The sequence below is a fragment of the Octopus sinensis genome, linkage group LG3 (assembly GCF_006345805.1).
Source record: "Octopus sinensis linkage group LG3, ASM634580v1, whole genome shotgun sequence".
Taxonomy (NCBI): domain Eukaryota; kingdom Metazoa; phylum Mollusca; class Cephalopoda; order Octopoda; family Octopodidae; genus Octopus; species Octopus sinensis.
This window is the reverse complement of record NC_042999.1, coordinates 22582618-22600696: the sequence shown is the minus strand read 5'-3', so window position 1 is coordinate 22600696 and position 18079 is coordinate 22582618. Positions and strand designations below refer to the sequence as shown.

Genomic DNA, 18079 nt, shown 5'->3' with positions numbered 1-18079 from the left:
TATATATATATATATACCATCCGAATCGTGGCCGAAGCCAGTGCCGCCTCGACTGGCTTCCGTGCAGGTGGCATGTAAAATGCATCAATCCGACCGTGGCCGATGCCAGCCTCGCCTGGCTCCAGTGCAGGTGGCATGTAAAAAGCACCCACTACACTCACGGAGTGGTTGGCGTTAGGAAGGGCATCCAGCTGTAGAAACATTGCTAGATAAGACCGGAGCCTGGTGCAGCCTCCTTGTTTCCCAGATCCCCGGTCGAACCATCCAACCCATGCTAGCATGGAGAACGGACATTAAACGATGATGATATATATATACACACACTAACAGTATAGCCCAGCGTTGCTTGGGTTTGTTGTTAAAACAGCAGACTTTGATGTCGCATTAACAAAATTTTGACATAGTTTCAATCTATGAATAAAAGTATAGTGTGGTGATGCTCGAATTTGCTCTGAATGTGCTGCAAATGTGTAATGCCGACTTCAATTGTTGTTATTGTTAGTTAATATTCCTTCTATTAACATTACGGAGAAAAAAATTACCCGTAGATTTAAAGCAAAGTGAAGCTCATGTTTCGAACTGCACTGAAAATCTATTAAGAAGTTAACACTGCAACAGTATTCATTAAGAAAAAGTACAGGAAAATCCGTTGTTCGCTCAAAACCAATGACATCACAAAAAATTCTTTTCAACCCTTTTGAATTGGAATTTTTGAAAAGTAAAAATTTTGCATTATGTAGCTTGTTATTCTCTTAAAGTAAACATTTTTCTGGTTGAAATACACTGAAAAATGGCGACACAGCAGTAAAAAAATCGTAAAAAATAGGGATTTTCATAGAAAAAAAAGCACCTTTTTGATGTAAATAATTTTTTGTCTTAACATGGTCCGATTTGAATTTTTTCTTCTACGGAATGAAGAGCAAGCCTTCTGTCATACTCTCGATTTTGGAGGAGATAGTGTTAGTTCAAGGCTACAAAACCTGCCACACACACACACAGAGACAACTTCAGCTTTATAAATATATATATATATATATATATATATATATATCTGTGTGTATGTGTATCACTAAGAATTTTCAGAAAATATTCCTCATAGATAGTACACACACGCACACACAGATATATACAGACATATGTGGAGGCGCAATGGCCGAGTGGTTAGGGCAGCAGACTCGCGGTCGTAGGATCACAGTTTCGATTCCCAGACTGGGCGTTTATTGAGCGAAAACACCTAAAGCTCCACGAGGCTCCGGCAGGGTGTGGTGACGACCACTGCTGTACTCTTTCATCACATCTTTCTCTCACTCTTTCTTCAGTTTCTCTTGTACCTGTATTTCAAAGGGCCAGCCTTGTGACACTCTGTGTCATGCTGAATCCCCCCCCCGAGAATTACATTAAGGGTACACGTGTCTGTGGAGTACTCAGCCACTTGCACGTTAATTTCACGAGCAGGCTGTTCCGTTGATTGGATCATCAGCTGGCCGTCTCTTGTCGATAATGTTTAAACCATCACATGTTTCAAATGCTATCTTTCTCTTCATTTCTATTCCAGTTCAACTTTGTCTCGAGAAATTTCAAATTGGGAAGTTGGCAAAATGTGGCTGTTATCATGTATTAGTTTTGGCAAGTCAGGACCTTCCATTCCAGGTGAGTAAAAGAACTCGTTAAAGATAACACTTTTTGTTCTGCTTGAAGTATAGGCCATTCTGTTAGCTAGGGTTGTTGTGGTGAAGGAAGTACAAAGCAAGCATCCCGTATTGCTATGCAATTAGCAATTGTCCTGAAGCAATTGGAATTGGTCAGCTCTGGACTATAGTAAAAGACATGTGACAACTTGGACAAGTGGCTTCTATTATATCCCCAGGCCTACTAAAATGTTGTGAGTGGGTTTTTTAGAGCAAAAACTTAAAGAAGCTTGTCCTCTGTGTGTGTGTCTCATCATCATCATTTCATGTGTTTTCCATGCTGGCATGGGTTGGATAGTTTGACCAGAGCTGATAAGGCCAGGGCCCACACCAGGCCAGGTTTCAACAGCTGGGATGCCCTTCCTAATGCCAACCACTCTATAGAGTGTATTGGGTGCTTCTAACGTGGAACCAACATCATCATCATCATCATTTAACGTCCGTTTTCCATGCTAGCATGGGTTGGACGATTTGACTGAGGACTGGCGAACCAGATGGCTGCACCAGGCTCCAATCTTGATCCGGCAGAGTTTCTACAGCTGGATGTCCTTCCTAACGCCAACCACTCCATGAGTGTAGTGGGTGCTTTTACGTGCCACCGGCACAAGGGCCAGTCAAGCGGTACTAGCAATGGCCATGCTCAAATGGTGTTTGTTTTTGTGCCACCTGCACATTGTTAGGTGCATATTTTGTTATAAAAGGAAAATGTTGCTATCTATTTTATTCAAGGTAGGCATTGCTTACCTTGCCTACCTAGGTGGCACATCCCTGGTAATGACGCATACCTTAATTTTTGCAATCACTCCACCACAATAGTAATTATGTTAATACATTTCCATTTCTACATTGTCTCTTTTGATTAGGAATGGTCGACATGTCCCCCGATGAGTTACGGTGTGAAGCTTATAATGCATTGAAGAATGAACAGTTTCAAAACTACGTAAGTCAAAAGGTTTCATTTAAGCTGGACCCTGTACCACCATACTTAATGTTGTTATCATGTGTATTAACCTGCTTGTATGGGTTTTGCCTTTTTTCTTGTGTGTGTATTTTCTTTGGTTCTTTTACTTGTTTCAGCCATTTGACTGCATCCATGCTGCAGTCAAATGAATCGACTCCAGGACTTATTCTTTGTCAGCCTAGTATTTGTTCTATTGGTCCTCTTTGCTGAATCTCTAAGTTACGGGGACATAAACACACCAACAATATATATATATTTATATATATCATCATCATCGTTTAGCGTCCGCTTTCCATGCTAGCATGGGTTGGACGGTTCAACTGGGGTCTGGGAAGCCAGAAGGCTGCACCAGTCCCAGTTTGGTCTGGCAATGTTTCTACGGCTGGATGCCCTTCCTAACGCCAACCACTCCATGAGTGTAGTGGGTGCTTTTTACGTGCCACCGGCATATATATATATATATATATATATATATATATATATATATATATATATATATATATATATATAAATATTGGCCCTCGTGCTGGTGGCATGTAAAAGCACCATTCAAGTGTGATCGATGCCAGTACTGCCTAACTGGCCCTCAGGCTGGTGGCATGTAAAAGCACCCACTACACACTTGGAGTGGTTGGCGTTAGGAAGAGCATCAAGCTGTAGAAACTCTGCCAGATCAGATTGGAGCCTGGTTCGCCAAACCTCAGTCAAATCGTCCAACCCATGCTGGCATGGAAAGCGGACATTAATCGATGATGATGATATATATATTTATATCTATGTGTCTATATCTATACACACACACACACAAACACACAACTGGCTTCTTTCAGTTTCTATCTACCAAATCCACTCACAAGGCTTTGGTCAGTCAGAGGCTATAGTAGAAGACACTTGCCCAAGGTGCCACGCAGTGGAACTGAAATTTATATACATACATATATATCTCATCATCATTTAATGCCTGCTTTCCATGCTGGCATGGGTTGGATGGTTGACTGGAACTGGTAAGCTGGAGTGCTGCACCAGGCCCCAGTCTGCTTTGGCATGATTTCTTGGGCTAGATGTCCTTCCTAATGCCAACCACTCCAAGAGTGTAATGAGTGCTTTTTACATGCCACCAGCATGAGTGCCATTTGCATGACACCGGCAACGGCCTCAACTACAATTTCATGGGTGCCATTAACGACACTCGTAATAGCCATGACTATTGTCCCACTTGGCTTGGCAAGTCTTCTCAAGCACAGCATATCGCCAAAGGTCTTAGTCACTTGTCATTGTCACTGTGAGATATATATATATATCATCATCATCATCATCATCATTTAACGTCCGCTTTCCATGCTAGCATGGGTTGGACGGTTCAACTGGGGTCTGGGGAGCCCGAAGACTGCACCAGGCCAGTCAGATCTGGCAGTGTTTCTACAGCTGGATGCCCTTCCTAACGCCAACTAGTTTTGTAAAATAAAACTGCAGCACTTATCAACAGTGTAGTCCTTTTCTTATTTCTTTTTTCATACTTCTTTATTTCTTATTTCTTTACTGCCCTCAAGGGGCTACAGACAGAGGGGACAAACAAGGACAGACAAACGGATCAAGTCGATTACATCGACCCCAGTGCGTAACTGGTACTTATTTAATCGACCCCGAAAGGATAAAAGGCAAAGTCGACCTCGGCGGAATTTGAACTCAGAACGTAGCAGCAGACGAAATACCTACTTCTTTACTACCCACAAGAGGCTAAATACAGAGGGGACAAACAAGGACAGACAAACGGATCAAGTCAATTACATCAACCCCAGTGCGTAACTGGTACTTATTTAATCGACCCCAAAAGGATAAAAGGCAAAGTTGACCTCGGCAGAATTTGAACTCAGAATGTAGCGGCAGACAAAATACCGCTAAGCATTTCACCTGGCGTGCTAATGTTTCTGCCAGCTTGCCGCCTTATAGTAGTCCCTTTCTGAAGCCCCACACTTTGTCCAGAGACATTTCCATTTGATGGAAGCATTCCTGGAACTCCTTTTTTGATATAGCATGCAGCTGCCTCATTGCATTCTCTCGGATTTCCTTGAGGTCTTGAAATCTTGTTTTGGTCTTCCACTGCCAAGACTGAGGATTAGTTTTGGGGTCATAGCCATAGACCCATGATTCATCACCTGTTATGACCATTTTCAAAAGATTTTCTCTTCGCTACACAATCAAAGAGATCCTGCTATTGTAAACTTTGAACAGTTTCGTATTTAATTTACCTTTTCCCAAAGTCATCAGGTGGATTACATGCAGTTTACTTCATCTTACTAATAATAACTCTGAGCACCTTTTCAAACTCCATCTGTCTAACATCCTTGGACATGTTTACCGAGTCAGAAAACAGCACAGCTCCCATGACTTTCGGAAACATTTTTTCACACTAAGAGTTGCTGAAGTATGGAACAAACTGCTGGCATCAGTTGTTAGTTGCCGGAGCACTGCATCCTTCAAAACTTCCATGCTTCCTGAGATTCGCCAACACTACACCTGATTTTCTCCTCTCCATACACACGCAAACATGTATCTGACTCATACACTGTTCACTTCCCAGACATTTGTACATTACTGCATATGCTTTATATGCACTTTTGACAAGTTGTGGTGCACCTGAGCACTGTATACAATAATTTCATAATTATTATTATTATTTAGTAAGTATTTAGTAACTTGCACTGACCATCACTAATTAATATATCTTTCATATCTCCTTATTTTTATACTTCAATATGTAACTATTCAATTCTTCACTAGGTTTTGAAAGTGCAGCAGATGCACAATGACTATAGTGCAAAACGGCAGGAATTGAAGAACCCTTCAGCACAGCTCAAAGATAAATTGGTAAGTTACCATTTTTAATTTTTTTATGTTGGTAATGAAGGCAAAGATGATATTTGCTTTCCATAAAACTATAAAGCACAGACACAGCTGTATGTGCTATTGAAGTTTGCTTCACAACCACAGGGCTTTGAATTTGGTTCCCCTGCATGACACCATTTTAGTAAGAGTCTTTTACTAGCTGTGGGTTATCCAATGCCATGTGAGTGGAATTGGTAGAATGGGAATTGCAAGGAAGCTTGTGTGTGTGTGTGTGTGTGTTTGTACACACAAATTAAAACAAATGAAAAGGCAAACTGTTTGGCAAGACTTAACAAGGACATTTAATTCAGATATATAGTAATTTTAATCTGTACCTGCCTGCTCAAGGAGAAGCCACTGTTAGCCACTTCAGAAAAGCAGTCTCAACATCACATGTTTAACTGCAATTCAAACCAGAGTTTTAGTGGCATACCAAATTGAGCAGTCAGTGCATACCTATTAGTTTGAGCCACCTGATGAAAACTCCTCGTATACTTTACATACATAGATACATACATACATCATCATCATCATGTACGAGTTGGCAGTGAGCTCCTTAAGAAGCACTCTCTTCCTGATACAGCCCCAAAACAGTCTGGATGGAAAGCACTCAGCATACAAAAAAAGACAATGCATGTGTATGTTGCCTGGAAGCTTGAAGAAGACAGTAGACTTGACATGAAGCACAACCTCTCTTGGACACAAGACCACTACATCACATCACACTTTGAAGGCTTTGCGTTTGCAATTCAGGAACAGGAGATTGCCACAAAGCACCTGGTGAACAAGGGAGATGGTGATGTTCTAATCCCAAGGTGCAACTGCATGTGTGGGCTATGTCATGTTTCTGTGGAAGACATCACACATGATTAGCATCTGTCCTAAAATGTTGTCATGGTACTACCTCCCTATGTGGCATGATGTTGCTAAAACAATTTACAATACCATCCACGAAGAAAGACAGTCTTGAAATAAACTTAGAAAATCCCTCTGTTATGGAATATATTCATAAACACCAACTCAAGGAATACTGGTGGAATATTCTCATCAAAACTTCTGTCAAATGTAAATGTAACACGCCGAATAGTGTTGTTTGAGACAGAGGGGCAAAGGTATGTTCCATCATAGAGGTCAGCTGCCCTGCAGATATAAATATATCTTTGAAAATAATTGAGAAAGAGGATATCTATGGACAACTGCTTCGAAACCTCCAGCTTCTATATCCAGACTATGAATTTATTATTCATTCCAATAATAATTGGAGCACTAGGTTTTGTTAGTAAATGCTTAAAGGAAAATCTGGATTAACTGGGATTTTCAGAAAGAGAAATCAACTGGCTAATTTGTACAAGTGCAATCTATGAATGGAGCAGTAAAAATATGCAAGACTTTTCTCAAGTTCCAAAGATGGAGCCTTGTATCTTTGTTGGAAACTGGCACCCTCCTCAATGGAAGATTTGTAATAATTAAAAAATAGAAGAGTGAGAGAGAGACACACACATATACACACATACTTACATGCAAACATATGTACTGTTCTGTGATGGTAAGGTCAACAAAAAAAGTACTCCATATGGTGAGAGATAAATAGTATTTAATAGACACAATACATGTTTTTATGTGTTAGTAATATATTCTTGTGCTGAGAACATGCTAAAATGTTGTGTATCCTGTGGGTACATAAATTCTTTTGCAAAAAATCTGCACAGTTAAAATATTTTGATTCACCTGTCCACAAGTTTTGAAGATAATCAAACCAAATTTTCAGCATTTTGAGCCACTCACCCATTGAGTATTTCTGCCAAATTTGGTGAAAATCCGTTCTGCTGTTTTCTAGTAATTTTGCAAACACACAGACACAAAGATGAGTGATTACAATATCCTGCTTTCACTTATGTGCACAAGATAATAATAATAATAATAATAATAATAATAATAATATGTAATTGGAATTAATAAATGATATAAATAAAGAAGCTAGTTTTTGTCAAGATGAATTAGAAATAAGATTATTCATCTTGATTGAATACAGATGGGGGGTAATCAGAAGTGGAACGGAGTTCTTCTTAATTTAATTAGTAAGGAAATAAAATATGAAATGTGACATTTCATTTTATGACCAGAATTATTTTTGTGAAGACATCTATTTGTTGTTCACTGAAATATTTTTGTTTGGTTGATAAGTGATTAATGAATAATTTATTTGCTACTTTGTGTTATGGTGCAGTAAAGTCTATCCATCCTTTACCTGTGTCTCTTCTTTTCTCTCTCTCTCTCTCTCTCGCACACATACACACTCAATTTACAGGCATCCTTGCAATACACACACAGGTATGGCCACACACACACACAGATATGGCCACACACACACAGATATGGACACACACACACACATGGAGATACACATGACGACAGACGGAGACACACACACACAGACATGGAGAGACACACACACGGAGACACACTCACACACTGAGACACACACAAACATGGAGACACACACACACACACATGGAAAGACACACACACACACGGTGACACACACACACACACACACACCAAGATAATAACAGACATTAAGTGGAATCTATTAAATATGCCTGTATATAGATAACAGCTTAATTAAATTTATATGCCTTTATTCTCCCTTTGCAGATCCAGTTTATAGAATCAAACAGAAGACAGTCCTTGGCCCCCGTCAGCAGGTAAGCGATTTCTTGTTTCAGTGTGAAATGCCGTTGGTCTTTCTCTATCACTTTCTGCTATCTTTTACTTGTTACAGTCATTGGACTATGGCCATGCTGGGGTACCACCTGGAAAGGTTTAGTCAAACGAAATGACCTCTGGTCTATGTTTTTTCTTTCTTTTTCTTTTTTTTTTTTTTAAAGTCTGGTACTTATTTCTTTTAGTATCTTTTGCCAAACTGCTAAGTTAATGGAACTTAAACAAACCATCACTGGTTGTCAAGCAGATGGTGTGTGTGACTGACACAAAGCCACACACATAGGCAGTGATGGTTTGTTTAAGTGCAGGCTTGGCTGTGTGGTAGGACCCATGGTTCCTGGTTCAGTCCCATTGCATGGCACCTTGAGCTAATGTCTTCTATAGTCTTCGGCTGACCAAAGCCTCGTGAATGGATTTGGTAGATAGAAACTGAAAGAAGCCTGTTGTATATATATATGTGGTGTGTGTGTATGTTTGTGTGTCTGTGTTTGTCCCCCCAACATCACTTGGCAACCGATGATGGTGTGTTTACATCCCCGTAACTTAGCAGTTCAGCAAAAGAGACCGATAGAATAAGTACCAGGCTTACAAAGAATAAGTCCTGGGGTCGATTTGCTAGACTAAAAAGCGGCGCTCCAGCATGGCCACAGTCAAATGACTGAAACGAGTAAAAGAGAGAAAGAGAGAGTTCTATGTATGAGAGTTTTATGTATAACATAAAATATTTTTTACATTCTACTGTTGTTCTATTGCCATTTATTAATGAGTATTATAAATTTTATAGGTAGAATATTTTTCTGGGAACGAATTACAATTTCTAACATTGCTATTATAGGAAATTATTGCTCTGCTTTATGAGTCTTTGCTTTACAAGCAATCTCTGGCAATGAATTAACTTATATATTGAGGCATTACTGTATAAGGGATCACATCAAATTTGCATCTACTCTATACAGTCTATCATTATTCCTACCCCTTCACCATTCCACACGGTATTGACATCCCTCACTCTCTCTTACCATTTATCTACTTCTATTACTTCCACTCACTCTTTCTCATTTTCTACCATTCTCTTCATCCCAATGATTCTGTTTCTACTATCGCACACCTGCTCTCTTCTCCCACCCATCCTTTCTGTTATTGCTGTCTCTTCTGGTCACCTCCTCAGCCATAGAATCCTGACTAAACAAATACATTATACAGTGATGTAGGAGTGGCTGTGTGGTAAGTAGCTTGCTTACCAACCACATGGTTCTGGGTTCAGTCCCACTACATGGCACCTTAGGCAAGTGTTTTCTACTATAGCCTCGGGCCGACCAAAGCCTTGTGAGTGGATTTGGTAGACGGAAACTGAAAGAAGCCCGTCGTATATATATATATATATATATATATATATATATCATCATCATCATCATCATCATTTAACGTCCGCTTTCCATGCTAGCATGGGTTGGACGGTTCAACTGGGGTCTGGGGAGCCCGAAAGCTGCACCAGTCCAGTCAGATCTGGCAGTGTTTCTACAGCTGGATGCCCTTCCTAACACCAACCACTCCGAGAGTGTAGTGGGTGATTTTATGTGCCACCGACACAGGTGCCAGACGAGGCTGGCAAACGGCCACGCTCGGATGGTGTTTTTATGTGCCCCGACACAGGTGCCAGACGAGGCTGGCAGACGGCCACGCTCGGATGGTGTTTTTATGTGCCACCGACACAGGTGCCAGATGAGGCTGGCAAACGGCCACGATCGGATGGTGCTTGTTACGTGCCCACAGCACGGAGGCCAGTCGATGCGGTACTGGCTACGGCCACGTTCGGTGGATGGTTTTATTGTGTGCCACGTGCCACCGGCACTGGTACCACAAAGATACAAATTCCATTGATGTTCATCTATTTTGATTTGTTTTGATTTTGATTTTCACTTGCCTCAACAGGTCTTCACAAGTGTCACAAGAAGGAAGGTATGCACAGGTGGACTGACTACGTCCCAGGTAGGGGCCATGGGTTATGGCCTGACTAGTCTGGCCGGGTCTTCGGATGGTGTTTTTATGTGCCACCGACACAGGTGCTAGATGAGGCTGGCGAACGGCCACGATCGGATGGTGTTTGTCATGTGCCCACCGCACTGACTACAGGACTGATGGATTTCTTGTGTGCCACAGGCACTGGTACCACAAGATACAAATTCCATTGATGTTCATCTATTTTGTCTATTTTGATTTGATTTGATTTGATTTGATTTGATTTTGATTTTCACTTGCCTCAACCGGTCTTCACAAGTGTCACAAGAAGGAAGGTATGCACAGGTGGACTGACTAGTCTTGCCGGGTCTTCGGAAGGTGTTTTTATGTGCCACCGACACAGGTGCCAGATGAGGCTGGCGAATGGCCATGATCGGATGGTGTTTGTTACGTGCCCACAGCACGGAGGCCGGTCGATGTGGAACTGGCTACGGCCACGTTCGGATGGTTCTCTTGTGTGCCACCGGCACTGGTACCACAAAGATACAGATTCCATTGATGTCATCTCTATTTTGATTTGTTTTGATTTTGATTTTCACTTGCCTCAACAGGTCTTCACAAGTGTCACAAGAAGGAAGGTATGCACAGGTGGACTGACTACGTCCCAGGTAGGGGCCATGGGTTATGGCCTGACTAGTCTTGCCGGGTCTTCGGATGGTGTTTTTATGTGCCACCGACACAGGTGCTAGATGAGGCTGGCGAACGGCCACGATCGGATGGTGTTTGTCATGTGCCCACAGCACGGAGGCCAGTCGATGCGGTACTGGCTATGGCCACTTTCGGGTGCCCACAGTACGGAGGCCAGTCGAGCGTGCGGTACTGGCTACGGCCACTTTCGGATGGTTTTCTCTTGTGTGCCACCGGCACTGGTACCACAAAGATACAAATTCCATTGATGTTCATCTATTTTGATTGTTTTGATTTGATTTTGATTTTGATTTTCACTTGCCTCAACAGGCCTTCACAAGTATCACAAGGAGGAAGGTATGCACAGGTGGACGACTACGTCCCAGGTAGGGGCCATGGTTTATGGCCTGACTAGTCTTGCCGGGTCTTCGGATGGTGTTTTTATGTGCCACCGACACCGGTGCTAGTGAGGCTGGCGAACGGCCACGACCGGATGGTTGTTTGTTATGTGCCCACAGCACGATGGCCAGTGATGCGGTACTGACTACGGCCATGTTCGGATGGATTCTTGTGTGCCACCGGCACTGGTACCACAAGCAGGTTGGTACTGACTACTTATGTGCCACCGACACAGGTGCTAGATGAGGCTGGCGAACGGCAACGGACCGGATGGTGTTGTTATGTGCCCACAGCACGATGGCCAGTGATGCGGTATTGGTACTGACTACGGCCACGTTCGGATGGATTCTTGTGTGCCACCGGCACTTGGTACCACAAGCGGTACTGACTACGGCCACGTTCGGTGGGATTCTTGTGTGCCACCGGCACTGGTACCACAAAGATACAAATTCCATTGATGTCATCTATTTTGATTTGTTTTGATTTTCACTTGCCTCAACAGGTCTTCACAAGTGTCACAAGAAGGAAGTATGTACAGGTGACTGACTACGTCCCAGGTAGGGCCCACGGGTTATGGACCTGACTAGTCTTGCCGGGTCTTCGGATGGTGTTTTTATGTGCCACTATGTTCCCACAGCACGGAGGCCAGTCGAGAGGTACGGTACTGGCTACGGCCACGTTCGGATGGTTTCTTGTGTGCCAAAGGCACTGGTACCACAAAGATACAAATTCCATTGATGTTCATCTATTTTGATTGATTTTCACTTGCCTCAGCAGGTCTTCACAAGTGTCACAAGAGGAAGGTATGCACAGGTGGATCGACTACGTCCCAGGTAGGGGCCACGGATATGGCCTGACTAGTCTGCCGGGTCCTCTCATGCACAGCACACTTCCATAGGACTCGGTCTTCAGTCATTTCCTTGGTGAGACCTAAAGTTCGAAGGTCGTGCTTCACCACCTCGTCCCAGGTTTTCCTGGGTCTACCTCTCCACAGGTTCCCTCAACTGCTAGGGTGTAGCACTTTTGCACACAACTATCTCAGCCATTCTCGTCACATGACCATACCAGCGCAGCCGTCTCTCTTGCACACCACAACTGACACTTCTTAGGTTCAACTTTTCTCTCAAAGTACTTACACTCTGACGATTATGAAACAACTGACATTACACATCCATCGGAGCATACTGGCTTCATTCTTGCAAGCTTACGCATATCCTCAGCTGTCACGGCCCATGTTTCACTACCATGTAGCATGGCTGTACGTACACACGCATCATATAGTCTGCCTTTACTCTAGCGAGAGGCCTTTTGTCACCAGCAGGGGTAAGAGCTCTCTAAACTTTGCCCAGGCTATTCTTACTCTAGCAGTTACACTTTCAGCACACCCACCCCCGCTACTGACTTGGTCTCCTAGGTAGCGGAAGCTATCAACTACTATAATATATATATGTATATATATATGTATATGTTTGTGTGCCTGTGTTTGTCCCCCCTTACATCACTTGACAACTGATGCTGGTGTGTTTATGTCCCCATAACTTAGCGGTTCGGCAAAAGAGACTGATAGAATAAGTACTAGGCTTACAAAGAATAAGTCCTGGGGTCGATTTGCTCGACTAAAAGGCAGTGCTCCAGCATGGCCGCAATCAAAGGACTGAAACGAGTAAAAGAGTAAAAGAGAGGTGAGGACTTTTTGTTTCTTACGAGGTACAAAGCAACCCCACTAATGTTGGTGCAACTCTAAATCCACTGAAGGGCATTTTGTAAAGTAGTTGTCAAGCTAGCAGTGACCTGGGGTGAAGAAGTCTCATTAGTTTTGTTGAGAACATGGCAAATTCCCTTGTACTGGACCCATTATGAAATGTACCAAATACATTCTGTGAAGTTGAGAAGATCCCTCAGTCGTATCAAAGACACAACAATCTGTTTAGTGCTGGATCCATGATAAAATGTATCCAGTAACATAATGGTCGGCATTACGAAGAACACTCAGCTGTAGAAACTAAGCCAATAATTGAAATGTGTGAGCATGATTTGGTTCCTCAGCACATCTTGGAGAATGGTAACTCTGAATAAAAACCTATTTCTTTACTACCCACAAGGGGTTAAACACAGAGGGGACAAACAAGGACAGACAAATGGATTAAGTCGATTACATCGACCCCAGTGTGTAACTGGTACTTAATTTATTGACCCTGAAAGGATGAAAGGCAAAGTCAAGCTTGGTGGAATTTGAACTCAGAACGTAACGGCAGACGAAATACTGCTAAGCATTTCACCCGGCATGCTAACGTTTCTGCCAGCTCACTGCCTTCAACTCTGAATAAAATTCGTCTAGGACTGGGCTGACCCATTCACCCCATGCCAGCATGAAAAACAGATATAAAACAATGATGATGATAATCCCCATCCCACATGTACCTTGTGCATGGTTGAGAAGCAGTTCTGATGTATATTTCCTTTCTTTCATGTTTTGTAATTAAGAACTGTTTTATTTTATTATATCTTTATGTTTCAGTCCCTCAAGTCCAGCTCAGTCTTCAGGTAAGCAATAATATATTTATTACGTTGTGCCATTTTTTTTTTGTATATGATAGTCTATTTTTTTTTTTTTTTTAAATATGATAGTCTTATTTTTTATTTTAGTAAGATAACTTTGGCAGTTATATATATATATATGGAGTAGATAATATCTGGGCATTTATTATCTACTCCATTCCTTAACTCCTGTATCTCATTCACATACCTGGCAACCCTGGTTGCCTACTGTGAAATATGAAACAATTTTTTTCAGCTTATTGTACTTCGATACAGGAAAGTTCACAGCCTTCCACCTCAGTAAACCACTAGTGTTCCTGAAAGTTCCTTCCATGTTCCACTCCTTTCAATGATGGCTTTGTTTTTTCATACCTCCATTCAAGAACATAACTCTAATATATCAAGGTTAATGAAACCAGTTATATTATCCCCTCTTCAACAATTAACCTGCATCCTTTGGCACTTAAACTGGCCATATCCAGCTCAAACATTCTAGTTCTTTTATGTTGAAATTGGACAGATCTGGTTTCTCGTACCTACCCCCATAATGTCAGTTATAAAAATATATGATCACATCATCAAAATTTCAATGCTATAAGATAATATATAGTTGTAGGAGTGGCTCTGTGTTAAGTAGCTTGCTTATGAACCTCATGGTTCCAGGTTCAGTCCCATTGCGTGGCATCTTGGGTAAGTGTCTTCTACTATAGCCTCGGGCCGACCAAAGCCTTGTGAGTGGATTTGGTAGACGGAAACTGAAAGAAGCCCATCGTATATATGTATATATATATATGTCTATGTGTGTGTGTATGTGTTTGTGTGTCTGTGTTTGTCCCCCTAACATCGCCTGACAACCGATGCTGGTTTGTTTACGTCCCTGTAACTTAGTGGTTCGGCAAAAGAGACCGATAGAATAAGTACTTGGCTTACAAAGAATAAGTGCTGGGGTCGAATTGCTCGACTAAAGGCGGTGCTCCAGCATGGCTACAGTCAAATGACTGAAACAAGTAAAAGAGTATATAATTAATTCAAAACAATGTGAATAAATAAGCTTTATTTTTGGCCGAATAATTTGTATGCTAACGAGTTAAGGTAAAAAAAAAAAAAAAAAAAATCTCAACCCAATCAAGATTAATGAATTTTCCTTCATTTTGTTTTATTTCAGCCTTTGGATCTTCAAATGCTTTCGGACAGTCTTTAAGTTTTGTGTCTGGAGCATCAAAGGTGTTTGGACAGCAGGAGAGCGGTTCCACTCCTTTCCAGAGTCAGGGCAGTGCATTTGGTGGCAACAGTTCAGGGAACATGATGTGCAATTATGCAAATGTGCCAAATCAAGGAAATAATACATTTGGGAACGTCAGCAGTGTATTTGGAGGCGTGCAGACAGCAGCTTCGCCATTACAAAATACATTTGGGAATTCTTCAACTTTAAATACTGTGCAACCGATAGGTGCAAACTCCCAAATGAGTGTCTTTGGTAATTCGGCCCCTTCGCTGAATCAAAATACTTCATTTGGGTCTGTTTTTGGAAATTCATCATTGTCGTCTAATGTTAGCGCTAGCAGCGGGGCTGGTCTTTTTGGTAAACCTGGTCTTGCTCCTGCTCCTGCTCCTTCTCAGCAAAGTTCTGTATTTGGGCAGCAACCGGTGCAGCAGTCTTCTGTGTTTGGATCAGCCATGCCATCAGGTATGACCGGGTCTGTTTTCGATCAAGTCCCTTCTGTTGGTTCGTCAGTTTTCACTCCCCAGTCTCCACCATCACTGGAATCCTTGACAATCTATACACCATTTGAAGATCTCACCCCTCCTGAACTAGAACAATATCAAGCTCAGAAATTTATTCTAGGGAAAATTCCAACTCGACCTCCTCCGAAAGAGCTTTGTTTTTAATCATATATTAATTTAAGCAGTGAGTGCCATATGGTGGATTAGCAAAAGATGTTATTTCAAGACCACAACAGGGTTTCAATCTCTAGTTAGAGAGAGAGAGAGAGAGCCATTTCTCTTTTAGCATTTATTTAATCTTCTTATGCACATGGAAAAGGTATGAACATCACAACATCATTTTCCTTCCTGGAAATCAAAAGATTAAAAGAAACAAACATCTATTTCAAACAGAAATAACTTCATGACTGGTTGATTTGGTAATTCTGCTTTGTTTACTGGTTGCAATAACAATATCACTACAATTAAAAATACAGTTCTAAATTATGCATTATCTCGTTAACCAATCCTTTTATTATAAACTCACATAAAACTTAAATAACTCATATAAAACTTAAATACCTGTGGATAGAAACAACAGTATTTTACTACAGAAGTGGTGAGTGCAGTAAAGTTGTGGAAAACCAGTTTCTGCTGTCAGATCGACAATTCTGGAACTTATTTCTTTTAATTCCTGGTTCTTACAACCATTTCATGTAATTTACATTGTTATTGCCTTTTGAAAAGGTATGACTGGTGTGCACTTATGTTTCTTTACTCTGATACACATGACTCAAAAAAAAAAAAAATAATAATAATAAAACTATGAGAATTTACTAAAACAAATAACTAAATTAGCAATTAGCGACAGTAGCAGTATTTCTAACAATTTATTAATTAGCACATCCATAAGAAATTGGATGTGTTGTCTAGATTGCCTTAAACTGCTGCTAATGGTATCTCTGGATGTTAATAGCAGTTTTTGGTGATTTACACAACACATCTAATTTAATGCGGATGTGCTAATTGATAAAAAAAAATATATGTAATTATAATATCAAAATCTGGGATCATTTTCTTAAAGATCTTTTCTCACTGAACAAATATGACTTGTTCTTTTAAAGTGTGTTATAAATCTAATATGCAGTTTTGCATGCATATGTATATCTATGTATGTGTGTCTGTGCTTATATATGTACAAGTTTGTATGTATATATATATATATTATATGTATGTATATATATATATATATATATATATATATATAATTATAGTATGGATGTATATATGTATATACTTTTATGTGTATACTTGTATGTATATACATGCATGTACATATGCATGTACATATATGTACTTGTATTATATGTATATTTACATATAATTTATATGTACATATACATTATATATACATATATAAATAATTATATAATTATTATTAATAATTATATATTATATATTTATATATACATATGCATTATATGTATATTTACATATAATGTGTAGACATCAATTTGTGTATGTGTTTATATATGAGCATGTGTGTGTGTGTGTGTATATATATATATATATACACATACACAATATATAACGAATGTATTTATATGTATAGATATATGTATCTCTATGTATAAATTAATTGTGTGAATATTTCTGCATTTATATATATGTATTTAAATATGTATATATTTGTGTATATCTATGTATATAAATGTGGGTGTGTATAACATATTTATATTTATATATAATAAATAACTGATGCATTTACAGTGTTTTGTTTCAATTCTATACTTCACAATGGAATATGTCTATAGTTTTTTTTTTAGGTGATGCTTCTCTTTGGCCAATTCCCAAGAAGAAGGTCAGATGGAAGGCCACTCTTTTTCTTCAAAGACAATCTGAAGTGATGCAACATCAGAATGCAGGACCTGGTGCCAATCCTGATTTTCCTCGGTTCAAAGATTAGCAAAGTCGACTCCAACTTTGGGACCATAAGTTTGTCTAAGAAGGAATTGGACCCTTTCATGTATGGGGACACCCACTATCACTGTTTATGTCTCTGTCACATTGTGGTTGGGAAAAAGAGACTTAGTACGAGACTTAAAAAAAAAAACCGGAGTTGACTCATGGAGTGGTTGGCGTTAGGAAGGGCATCCAGCCGTAGAAACATTGCCAGATCAGACTGGGCCTGGTGCAGCCGTCTGGCTTCCCAGACCCCAGTTGCACCGTCCAACCCATGCTAGCATGGAAAACGGACGCTAAACAATGATGATGATGATGTATTCGACTAAAACCCTCTAAGGCAGTGCTCCAGCCTAGGCACAGTCCAATAACTAAAACAAGTAAAGGATTAAAATTTATGATTCATTTCAAAAACAATAAACAAACAAACAAAAAATCTAAATGCAGACGAAATTTTATTTCAAGAAATAGACTTTAAAAAAATAATAAAAAAACCCCAGAAAAGTAAAAAAAAGAGTCACTCCGAAACTGCAGATTAGAAAATATCAAATATTATTTTTTTTTGTTTTTG

At 40.3% G+C, this 18079-nt stretch overlaps 1 protein-coding gene across 1 annotated transcript in view; it reads left to right on the top strand.

The window, feature by feature from the left end:
* The window catches only part of LOC115209296 (nucleoporin NUP42-like), a 29949-nt gene extending 13538 nt beyond the window's left edge, over positions 1-16411 (top strand). Inside the window, exons 3-8 of the mRNA XM_036500881.1 lie at positions 1556-1650; positions 2552-2628; positions 5431-5517; positions 8191-8240; positions 13823-13848; positions 15008-16411. Of these exons, the coding sequence (XP_036356774.1) occupies positions 1556-1650; positions 2552-2628; positions 5431-5517; positions 8191-8240; positions 13823-13848; positions 15008-15732 (1060 nt within the window). The 3' untranslated portion in view covers positions 15733-16411. The remainder of the gene's footprint in view (positions 1-1555; positions 1651-2551; positions 2629-5430; positions 5518-8190; positions 8241-13822; positions 13849-15007) is intronic.
* Positions 16412-18079: the final 1668 nt, after the last annotated feature.